The sequence below is a fragment of the Corticium candelabrum genome, chromosome 11, assembly GCF_963422355.1.
Source record: "Corticium candelabrum chromosome 11, ooCorCand1.1, whole genome shotgun sequence".
Taxonomy (NCBI): domain Eukaryota; kingdom Metazoa; phylum Porifera; class Homoscleromorpha; order Homosclerophorida; family Plakinidae; genus Corticium; species Corticium candelabrum.
Genome location: NC_085095.1, coordinates 5,479,360 through 5,490,326, shown reverse-complemented (window position 1 = coordinate 5,490,326; position 10,967 = coordinate 5,479,360). Strand labels below are relative to the sequence as shown.

The window sequence follows — 10,967 nt, the reverse complement described above, 5'->3', positions numbered from 1 at the left end:
AATCTTTTGCTCTTCTTCTAAATGACTTTCGTTTCCTGCTTGGAATATCAGTGTAGTTTGTCCCTCCAGAGACTAGGAACTCTTTGTATGAGTTCACAATGTTTTCCGACCATTGTTCTGCTGAAGTTACAGTATCTACTTCCTACCACATCATTAAAGTAATTGTAACGTTGCAATTGTTTAGAGCATTCTCCAATACTAATGCATGCAGATGTCAATGCTATCTTACTGTAGCTTCTACGTCTGACTCTGCATCCGTCAACTCTGGATTGTCCATATGGCTCTATCACGCGCGTCCAGACTGAGACAACTTATTACAAGCCAAATAGAAGCATATTAGTACGAAATCGTAGATACAGCTACAACTCTAGAGTAGATCAACTGTAGCTAACCAAAGAATCAATTCTACGTGCTATGATACACAACTGCTCGCGACTGTAGACACTCAACTGCACAACTGCAACAACCAGCATCTGAATCCAGCGCTAGAGCTGTGTCTCTAAATATATAGTGTACCCTCGGCATGCCGCAGTCATTATCCGATTGAGTCACATGTGACTGTGATCACAGTCGTCCGGTTGAGTCACAGTCACCATCCGGCAGTTCTAGGAGTCAGTCATCATCCGGTTGAGTCACAGTCATCATACATCGGGCTTCTTCGATTCAGTCATCATCCGGCTTCTTCATGGTCATCTTCCGGCCACGGGTGCAACTGTCACGAGATATTCGTTCTCTAGCTAAATGCAGATGTACAATAGATGATCGGGAACAGAGAGTACTTTAGTTTGCATTACGATCGCGAGTCCTGTAGCTTGAAAGCAGTCTGGGACGGCGAGGAAAGCACAAGGGTACACAAATCACCGGGGTCCGAAATCACCAGCAGCTTTGCATCATGGCCGGTGATATGTGTACCCGACATGAGGTCTGGAGCATCGAGTCGACGGTCTGGAATCGCGAGCAAAGCGCGAGGGTACACAAATCACCGGGTGCACAAATCCCCGTGACACCGGCGCCAATGCATGGTGACTTACTGCAGAGGTGATACCCCAGATACCCCAGATACTAATACTTCTTAGCAACTGCAAGCTGAGCTGTATTTAGAATCTAGTTCAAAGAATCTGCTCTAGGTCTGGGGATAACCGTAACGGGTTTCCGCAAAGCGACTGTCGGATCTGGAATGTCTCACGGTAGACTCGTCGTGAGAAAGGACTGTCAATCGTGAGATCGTGAGCGTAAATGATGACTTTCGAGACGAAATCGTGAGAGTTGAGACCTGCACTGGTGAGTCGATCCTGCCTTACATCCGGGAGGTTTTAATCGTTGAGGAACCCGGATGTTTACAATTGTGTTGATTGTAGTACATGTCCATAGTACCGTAGATGGGCGCTGGAAGCGGGCAAAAAAGGACATCTGCATCCGATGACAGACTCCAGGAACAAGAGTCGCCAGATCTATTTTCTTTATTTCTAACTGTCTTCAAGAAACTTCCACTTTCAAACAAACCGTCAGATCTATCAACACTGAAGTCAACCTACTTGAAAACTAAACCCACGCTGCAGACGTTTCAGACAGCCGGCCACTGGATCTGTCACAAAGGCGATCCTTCTGAAGGAGTTTACCTAGTCGTAGATGGTGCCGTGGACGTTTGTCTCGAGGAATCAGAAGGTCGTAACGTTGTTGTTGTCAATAAACTTACTACTAATTCTTTTTTCGGCGAACTAAGCTCGCTTTTCAATATTCAATGCACCGCATCAGTGCGAACGGCATCTTCACAGTAAGGTTAAATTAATTAAATAAATTATTCTAGCAGATGAATGGTTGGTTATTGGTTTCAATCGGCTTGTGACGTAAATAACTAAAATGTGGAGAGTTAATTAGTTAGATCAATTACTAGCAATCAAAGAATGAAGCCGGTGGTTGACTTTAATTATTCTGGTGAAATTTTCCGCATGAAACAAAAATAACTAGCCTGTTTTGAAACTAAAATACATGAGAAGTTGAAGATTTGTTGCTGTTTGTGTACAGAAACATGGAGCGGAGAGAAATTCGTGGTTGTAAAATTAATTATGTTGGGCCATCTAGTTTTCTTGTTGGTTCTGGTCTTTCTTCTGGCATGCTGCAAGAGCTAATTGTATCATAGCTGATTGAAATGAAACCTTCAAGCTGTTTCAAGACTCATTGATTAATTGTAAAAATGGTGTGTACAGTACCAAACTTTTTCACATGAGGCCTGTCCTGTTTGCTGATTTCAAACCACGGCGACCTGAATTGTTACTAAAGTGGTGTACACTAAGGTAATTAATTTCTTCATCATCTTAACAAACAAAAGTAGACGTGTTATGTTATGGTGTAGGAAATATGTTGACACGGCTAGCTTATTTTCTGACGCAATTCTGGCTACGCAATCAGTGAAAGCATGTCTTACCAATGTAAGCAGTGTTTGTGCGAATTTTAATTGTTTTGTGAATATTGTGAAGTTGATTGCTTGGGTGTTAGATCCCATTGTTTAGGTTGTGGAGCAGTGAAGCAATCAACTGTCTAGCTAAACTTTGCAAACCAAGTCTAGATCATACCTTAGTTTAGTTTTTAAACTGAAATTTAATATTGTAGCTTTTGTTTGCAGTGCTGTTCAGTGAAGGGAGTATAGTTCTAGAGGAAGGGGTCGAGGCTTGTCTTGAGATGTGTGTTTTGCTGTCTGGGAGGTTTATGTATTAAGATGTTTGTTTCGCAGAGTTATAATTATATTTCTTGCAGGATCGTTTTTACAGCAGAAGGTCAAGTATTGGTATCAGTTAGTGCTGGATTGAAGGGCTACTGGTTTGGTGAAGAAGGTGCTTTATGTGTTTTGCTGATTGATAAAATTAATTTCTTCAGGTTTTAATTAAGTCGTTATTTTGTTACTGTAGGATTATTTCTGTCTGAACAAAGGCGTTGTAGTGTGAAGTGAGAAACCTGTGATTATTGTGTTAATATGGTAACTAATTTGTGATCTTTCATTTCATTTCAAGAGCTGATGTCTTGAGTCAGATTGTGGTTATTGATCGAAGCCAAATTAGCTATGTACTGAAGCAGGTGTGGTACATGTTTACTGGTATTGAAATCATATGTATAATGCACTGCTGCGTGTGTGCATGACAAGTGTGTGTGTGTGTGTGTGTGTGTGTGTGTGTGTGTGTGTGTGTGTGTGTGTGTGTAGGCTGGTTTTTCAAAATTTAAGTCAATTGAGGCCATGCTGTGTTTTGCTTCATACTTTTTGTTTTTGATTGTATAGTTTCCTTCTGAAAAACGCCACTATGACAAATTTATGAAACACTGGGAATCGAATAGACAGAGGCTGGACTATTCGTTACTTTACAAACACAAAGGGTTATTGGATCTAGAGGTATTTTTACTACTACTAGTGACATGGTTGTTGATTTGATGTTTGCTATAGATAATTATGGAGAGACTGAGAAAGGTCAGTTTTACTGCTTATGTACAGTTTCATTGTGTTTAGTGTAAAGTTGTACAGGGGCGGTGGAAGCTCCTTTGGATTGTGGGGGACGGAAATTTTGTAACAGACTGCCACCAGTTTGATTTTAACTGAATATGGTTGGTTTATCATTGATTAGTCGGTGAGAGAAGTAGCCAGAGCAGCATACACACAGATTTTAATTGACAATGTGAATCAAGTGAGTCAATTGCAACACCATCCAATATTATTTCTACTTGCAAGCAACAAAACTTCAAAGTATTTTCTTCGATCATCATTCGCTGAAATGAAGTCCCATTACATAGCATCCAGTATTGGAGGGGCGATGCCCCCAATCCCGAGCCGCCTGTCTCCCCCCTGGTTCCACCGCCACTGTTGTATCTGTTTGGTTATTTTGTCTATGCTGTATGTATTTTCCCTGCATGTGACCTGCTTGCGACATTGTTTATGTTTGTTTTGTATGTATACTCGTATAATTGGAAACTAAATCAACTTAGTTTTGAATTGTATTTACATTGATTGTCTAACTTACAGACTAAAGAATTAAAGGATTGTTCACACATTGCTGCTTATCAAATTGCAATGGAAATGTCTCTTAGGCTGGGAAATGGAAGCTCTGTCTTATCACACACAGACATTGGTATGTTACAGTTGTGATGGTTGATTGTAATTTTATGATTTATTTCTTCAGGTGGTAATGCATTCTTAGTTGTCCTTGGTACGGTTGAGCTAGTGAAAGACAACCGTGTGGAAGAGTCTCTTGTTGCTGGCGGATACTGTATGCTATATATGGTTTGTCGCTTTCGTATTTTATATAATTAAATGTTGCATTTGACAGATGACCACAGACGATCTGGAAAAGTACTGGATGCACGATTGACTGCTGTCACTGTGCTTGCCTTATTTCCGTTTTCTGCAGTTGCAGAAGCTTTTAATGAATAGTACAGACATTCAACGTATACATGGACATGGATACATGTAAAGGGCCTACAAATTAGTGACTTGATAACAATTGCCGAGTATAGCGAGTCTTCTAATCCGGGTAGCACAACAGAAAGGGGCGTGGTCCTATATGGCTCTCCATCGAACTCTCGGTGTGTGTGTGTGTGTGTGTGTGTGTGTGTGTGTGTGTGTGTGTGTGTGTGTGTGTGGCGTGCGTGCGCGTGTGTGACGTGCGTGTGTGGCGTGCGTGCGTGTGCGTGTGTGGTGTGCGTGCGCGCGCGCGCGTGTGTGCGTGTGTGTGTACACACGAACCTCAAATTTCTCCTCCCCACGACGACCTTTCATAGTAAGACCTAGTCTCGCGTAGCCCGACCCCTTTCCGCCGCGTCATCCGAAATGGCGGAAAGGGGTCTGGCTACGCGAGACTAAGTAAGACCTACTTCAAAAAATCGTTCCCGTGTCCGACTGCAGATCAGTCTAAGAACGATTCGTGCAAGTGACCATAGGGCGAAGAAAAAGCCTCACAAAGTTTCGTCGCCCTATCCTTTTGTATTGCAGCTAGGAATTAGTAAGTGTGTACGCAACAACCGAGAAACACTTTCATTAGCTGAATGCCACCTGCAGTCAACTATTCACACGTCCCATACTACGATCAATCCTTTCCTACACTGTGCTTTAGCTAACACTGTTGATAGTCCATGTTTGCCGATATCAATTTTATGTCGGTCAATACCATGGCCACTGTCGTTACAACGGAACACCTAGAACTAGTTTTACGGTATCCGTAGGCGCCTCGCATTGGTGAGTAACACGTCCAACAGAGTTTTCTGACCGTCTACTAAAACGCTGCGTCCTAGCTAGACAATACGTATTTGTTGATCATGAAACCCTGTCATGCAAGTAAACATGCAAACTTTCTAGTAATTTAGATTACGTAAGACCTGGCAGGTAGTCGTCGTTTCGCGATCGTGATCAAGACAATTGAAATGAACAGTTTAAATAATTATCAAGTTTTGGTCACAGTGTCGCGCACACCAGTCTGGATTCGCAAGACTGGTTTCCCGGATGTGTACGCTTGCGTTCCCGGCTAAGGCTTTAGACAATTTCTGAACTTTGAACTTCTGTACATTATATTTTTTTGCTATGGACCCTCCATTTGCAGTTCGGATTGTGACAGCTGATTTTTATATGGCCAAGCCAGTGTCAGGGTTTGATGTTGGTTATTCAGACTTCCGCTGCAGTCCAGTCCGTCATGTGCCAGTCATCCGCATTTATGGTGCGACTCCTGCAGGACAACGAACGTGTCTGCACATCCATGGCGTTTTTCCATACGTCTATGTTTCTTGTGAGGACGTGTGGCAGACCAGCTCAGAGTTTATGCATCATTTATCCTCGAGTGTGGACCGAGCTCTGCATCTCTGTCTCGATCGTGGCACTAGAACCCCAGAACATGCAGTATATAAAATTGTTCCAGTGTCTGGGATGTAAGTGATATGGTTGTTAGTATGGTACGTTTGGTAACAGTGGTTGATATAGAATATAGAAACATTTGCTTTATGGTTTGAAATAATAAAATAAAGAAATATTAAAAATTATTATGTTGTGCTCAACCAGATCAATTTGGTTCATCTTGTAAGCACCGGAAGCGAACCTTGTGTCAGAGGTGCAGGACCATATGGCGGGACCGCTTTTTTCTAGACTGAACTTTTTTACCAGAGGCCTATTTCAGAGATGTAGAAACAGGTTCGGTTTGGCCGAACCATCTCTCAAAATCTGTGCTTTTGACAGCTGACAATTGCATTAAGCTTACTGTTAAAAATATAGGTGATTAAATAGCTAATATATATAGTTGAAACAAAGTAAATTAAAAACTGATCTCTTGGTGTGCTATTTTAGACCACACCCTAATAGTGGGCGTTAGGTTGAACAACTTTTAAAATGCTTCCTACGGGTCTGGTGCCACTGCTTAGACCATCATTGCTGTCTAGACAGACATGACTTTATGCATGTAGGATCTGACTGGATCCAAGAAGCACTGTTTTCTGTAAGTGCTGCAGGTTGTGATGAGCTGGAGTAATGTCCAGCCACTGTATAATACCTACGTGCACTGTGCCAACACTCCCAACACCATTGGAACAACTAGCATCTGAAACTGCCATGCACATGCGGCTTACTTCCACTCGAAAGTTGCTGTACTTCACCAACTTCTTAGCATGTTTCCTGGCAACGTTGCCATTGACAGGACAGCTGATATCAATAAGAAGACAAGTGTTTGTCTTCTTATTTCTGAAGCAGATGGCAGGATAATTGACACCGATATTCTTAGTAGTAGGAATGGCTGTCTAGTGTCCTACATCATAGTGATGTTGTTCGTCTCTACAAGCCTATCAGGATGATGCCGGTAGCATGCCCACTGGAACCCTAGTTAGATGTTGCTTCGACTCCGTCTAGTGACTACTGTACAATGATTGTCGTATGATTAATTTAATTTTAAAGAAGTATAGTTATGTGTTGTGTTCAACCAGATCAGTCTGGTTTGTAAAGTCTATTACAAGTACCGAAAGCAAACCCTACTTCATAAGTACTTAGACCATCACAGCTGTCTAGAAAGAAGACATGACTTTACGAAGGATCCGAGTAGATCCCAGAAGCACTGTTTTCTAGTTATATTATTAACTAAATGACCACTGAAACAGGCAATTATTATTCTTAGTATATATTTACTTTTGTTTATTTTTTGTGATTGTTACTTGATGATTGGCACTTTGAACATTTAGACCATTCTATGGGTACCATGAAGAAGAGAAACTCTTTCTGAAGATATATTTATACAACCCTTTCATGACAACTAGGTAACTGGCTATAGCTGTGTATGCCTTGTTGTTAGTTGATGGACTTTGTTTGGAGCAGGGTGGTTAAATTGCTTCAAAGTGGTGCAGTTATGAATCGGCCATTTCAACCCCATGAAGCTCATATTCCTTATTTATTACAAGTATGCGTGTTATTACATTGACTTTTGCTGCTGTGAGTGACGTCTTGTGGTAATAGTTTTTTATTGATTACAATTTGTACGGTATGAGCTTTATCGAACTAGCAATTGTCAAGTTTCGCTTGCCTCTGACACCAGGTTGGAATTGTTGTTCTAAGTTGTACGCATGTGTGTGTGTGTGTGTGTGTGTGTGTGTGTGTGTGTGTGTGTGTGTGTGTGCATGTGTGTGTGTGCATGTGTGCATGTGTAAAATTTCATAGTTTATAAGTGACTTAGTACACAATATTGTCCAAATGAATTGACAGTGGTCAGTAGATGCAATGCTTAATTGTAGGTGCTATGAGAGGAAGTAGTTTGCATGTAGTTGACGACACTATCAATGCACAGTTACTTCGACAATAGAGGTAATGCTGTAAATTTTGGGAATACTGAGTGTCTTTAAAGTTCAATTTTGCAGGCTATGTAGCACACAGCTTTGTTGAACTGTATGTATTGCTGATTGTTAACCCGAGGCATGCATGCGCTAGAGTTACAGTAACACGGCTAGCGCTGCACTTATTGGTATTGCTGGTGATGTGATCATGTTGCTGGTGTTAAGTAGCAGCTGTTCTGTGCTGTTGCTGTAAATATCAGTTCTAGCAGTCGATTGTTTGGCACTTTCGTGCTTCTTCATTACATCACTGTTCTTATCTTGTTTTGATTGTGACTGCGTGTAAAGAATATTGTTAGTCTTTTCACCTGCTTGCAATTATAGCTTTGAAGGAAATGATTTCAAGATAGGATTTTGCTTTGTTAGCACTTAAACAACCTGTGTGATATTGTTATGAAATTATAATGATGTGATACATGCTTTGATTGTGATGTTCTAGGGTCTGACCAGTTTTGTAGTGCGTCGTTGTTTTCATCTGATGATAAGTCTTCCGAGCTAGACAGCCAAAGGAGACAAGTGTGGCGAGAGGCAAATGTTTCAAAGTGAGATTTGTGCTGTGATCTGTAGCTGAGCATACCTTGTGAAAATAGTTGTGTTGATACAGGGAAATAATTCTTCCTGCCAACGTGTCTCGGCAGAGTGTTTGTGAATTAGAGGTTGATGCTGTAGCTGCAGACATTCTCAACAGGAGGAAGATTGGTAGAGGTCAGTGTCACTTGTGTAATTCATACAACGAAGTAAATGATTGACTGAGTTTCAGTGCAGATAAGTTAAGTTTATGACAATGTAATTGTCTTAGCTTTATTGTAAGCTACATATGTGAGAAAGCTGTTAGACATTAAAGGCCTGTCCACACTAGACCAGAATGGATCGCGATCCGATCAGGATAGCGAAAGTCCACACTGCACTTTGAAAACGATACCTCCGTCTCATTTCAATATCACGTGACTGATGATCGATGTGTGCGTGTGGCTTCTTTGCTTGTGGAAAGTGCTGATACAGCGATGTAAGGTGAGCGAGAACAAAGACGAGTGAGGAGTGCTAGATGTTTCAACTACACGCGTAGCGTACGTGAAGGTAACGCCCACTTTCTAATTGGATTCAATCGATCGCGATCGAAACCACCTCGCGATGTGGATCGGACGAATCGTGATCGAGTTGCAAGTGTGGACAGCGTTGCGGTTGGATTGCGATCAGATCGCGATCCAGTTGCCAATGTGGACAGACCTTAACGTTAGTAGTTAGCGTGTGAGGACAACCAAGGAAAGAGTACATTGCAAACTTGACACCATAGTAATAATAATATATAACAATAACAACAACAACCATAACAACAATAGAGTAATAATAAGTAATAGTATTTCTTTTACTCATAAAGTGCAGTTTCTTTAGTCGTCTCTTGTATCAGGAGGGCTTAACAAGGTTGAGTAAGTCATAACATAGTTGTGGTACTGGGAAGTGTCGCAGGAATTAGGCCTTTATAGTTCAACTTGAGAACAGCGCCAAAGGGCAGATAAATTATGCAACTTAGTTAATTTAAGATTATAAACTAAAAAAGGGTTGACACTCAATTTTCTATTCAGGAACGGCTATGTATGTAGCTTTTAGTTTTGAGGTTACTGCTAGAGCCATCAACTTGAAAGTTTCAAGCATCATGTTGGAAACTACAGTGGTAGAGTGTGTTCTTGCTCAATGACAACAATATGCATTATCAATATTATATAGTAGAATTATGTCCTAATTCTATTTTAATAATATAGGCATTAGCTTTTTGTAAATTATAGCAGTTATCTTATGCCTGTGCTTTGGCAGGGACTCTGGCAAATCCAGGTCTGGCAGCCGTTTGGGAGGATGAGCGTCAACGAAGAAAACAGAAGGGAGAATCATCACAAATATCACATCCATTGTCTCTTGGTAATGTTTTTTGTGTGTTGGGAGCTAAATTCTGTTGTCTAAACATTTTAGGACTTTGATTTAGAACGAAAGTTGATTGAAGATTTTGAAATCGAAAGCAATTGGAAGAAAAAGTTGCATCAGATAATTGAGCGACATATGGAGCAAATAGTGTTAGTTTGTTTATTAGTCAAATATGTTTAGTTGATTTAGCTAACAATTTGATGCAGAAATGATCCATGTAGAAAAACAGAAACTGCTGATGCTGTCAGAAACGAAGACAGCTTTTCACTGAGTTGCGCTTCGCAAGTGGAAAATCACTTGTCTCAGATAAACCAAGGTTAGCTATTAATAAGAGCTGACTTCTGATAGGCTGTTAGTGTGAATATTTAGAATTGATGGGCAGTGACAGTGTGATGTACGAAGAGGAGGGGATCGTAGATGAAGAAGTGATTCAGCAAGTCTTAGAGATAAGTCAAAGTCAACCAGCTTATTCACAAAGTATGGGCGCTGCTTTGTACTATCTTATAGACTGTTTAGTTAGTGAAGACATGATGAAAGAACAAGTCAATTACTTAGACTGTCATGACCAATGCTGATATTTAGTTAACATAAGAACTTTAGTTGGCATCTACTAAGTAGTGTCTAAGAATGAACACTACTCTGCCCTTCTCATTGCATAACGAATTATTATTGAACTTTTAAGTGATTTTCCACACTTATTCTGCATTCTTTACACGGCTATTATGCCTTGTGTGATTGCTCTTGTAGTCGGAACTTTTATGGTTATTTTGTTATAGGGGTTGATTCTGAAACCGTCAGGCTGTTGGCTAACTTGGATCAGTTGCAACAAGTCAGTCAGTCGGGCAGTCAATCTCCGGCAAATGAATCTGATATAATAGATGGGTCTTTTCCAATTGATCAGTCATGGGAAAGCAGCTTGAATTTCAGTCAAATGCAACATAACCTTAGTCAGATGGTGAAGAATAGCGCTCGTGTGTTGAGTCAAACAACATCTGAGAGTGGGTTGGCATCTGTGAACAGGACAATTGAATCACATTGTATTGAAGAACTGTTGGGCTGTGGTGCACATATTGATGATGAGCAAGAGCTCTCAGACTTGGTGAATGCTGTTGTTGAGGAAGAAGCTGAAAGTTTAGCTATGTCACAGTGCGGTACCTGGATCGACAAGATTGAAGAGAACAAAACGTGCAGTTTGCAATTCTAGCTTGTAGTTCTGT

The 10,967-nt window shown here is 40.9% G+C and overlaps 2 protein-coding genes across 5 annotated transcripts; both read left to right on the top strand.

Moving 5' to 3' along the window:
* Positions 1 to 1,202: 1,202 nt before the first annotated feature.
* On the top strand, positions 1,203 to 4,508 carry LOC134186476 (uncharacterized). Of its 4 annotated transcripts, none has more exons than XM_062654455.1 (14): positions 1,203 to 1,281; positions 1,372 to 1,774; positions 2,208 to 2,294; positions 2,354 to 2,429; positions 2,497 to 2,560; positions 2,624 to 2,702; positions 2,755 to 2,831; positions 2,907 to 2,943; positions 3,009 to 3,072; positions 3,272 to 3,382; positions 3,434 to 3,457; positions 4,007 to 4,112; positions 4,164 to 4,250; positions 4,311 to 4,508. In XM_062654455.1, exons 2-14 carry the CDS (start codon positions 1,380 to 1,382, stop codon positions 4,412 to 4,414), a joined length of 1,311 nt encoding a protein of 436 aa, XP_062510439.1. In that variant the 5' UTR covers positions 1,203 to 1,281; positions 1,372 to 1,379; the 3' UTR covers positions 4,415 to 4,508. The 4 variants fall into 4 exon arrangements, 3 of the variants coding, with proteins under 3 accessions (XP_062510439.1, XP_062510438.1, XP_062510440.1); XM_062654456.1 differs by lacking the exon at positions 1,203 to 1,281 and having other exon boundaries at positions 1,502 to 1,665; positions 1,724 to 1,779; XR_009970965.1 differs by lacking the exon at positions 1,203 to 1,281 and having other exon boundaries at positions 1,336 to 1,774; positions 4,072 to 4,112; positions 4,311 to 4,362.
* A 994-nt stretch (positions 4,509 to 5,502) lies between these two features.
* On the top strand, positions 5,503 to 10,954 carry LOC134187181 (DNA polymerase zeta catalytic subunit-like). The gene is made up of 11 exons (XM_062655298.1): positions 5,503 to 5,898; positions 7,192 to 7,266; positions 7,325 to 7,406; positions 7,463 to 7,541; positions 8,273 to 8,375; positions 8,438 to 8,538; positions 9,646 to 9,747; positions 9,812 to 9,899; positions 9,957 to 10,066; positions 10,120 to 10,227; positions 10,527 to 10,954. The coding sequence occupies exons 1-11, from the start codon at positions 5,558 to 5,560 to the stop codon at positions 10,952 to 10,954; spliced, it is 1,617 nt and encodes a 538-aa protein (XP_062511282.1). The 5' UTR covers positions 5,503 to 5,557.
* Positions 10,955 to 10,967: the final 13 nt, after the last annotated feature.

Bases quoted from the DNA above. Each gene is read 5' to 3' on its own strand.
- LOC134186476 (XM_062654455.1), top strand. From the start codon at position 1,380: ATGGGCGCTGGAAGCGGGCAAAAAAGGACATCTGCATCCGATGACAGA. The intron at 2,703-2,754 runs GTTTATGTATTA...TATTTCTTGCAG, and splicing joins TGTGTTTTGCTGTCTGGGAG to GATCGTTTTTACAGCAGAAG. The intron at 4,251-4,310 runs GTATGCTATATA...TGCATTTGACAG, and splicing joins TCTTGTTGCTGGCGGATACT to ATGACCACAGACGATCTGGA.
- LOC134187181 (XM_062655298.1), top strand. From the start codon at position 5,558: ATGGACCCTCCATTTGCAGTTCGGATTGTGACAGCTGATTTTTATATG. The intron at 7,407-7,462 runs GTATGCGTGTTA...TTGTGGTAATAG, and splicing joins ATATTCCTTATTTATTACAA to TTTTTTATTGATTACAATTT. The intron at 10,067-10,119 runs GTTAGCTATTAA...GTGAATATTTAG, and splicing joins CTTGTCTCAGATAAACCAAG to AATTGATGGGCAGTGACAGT.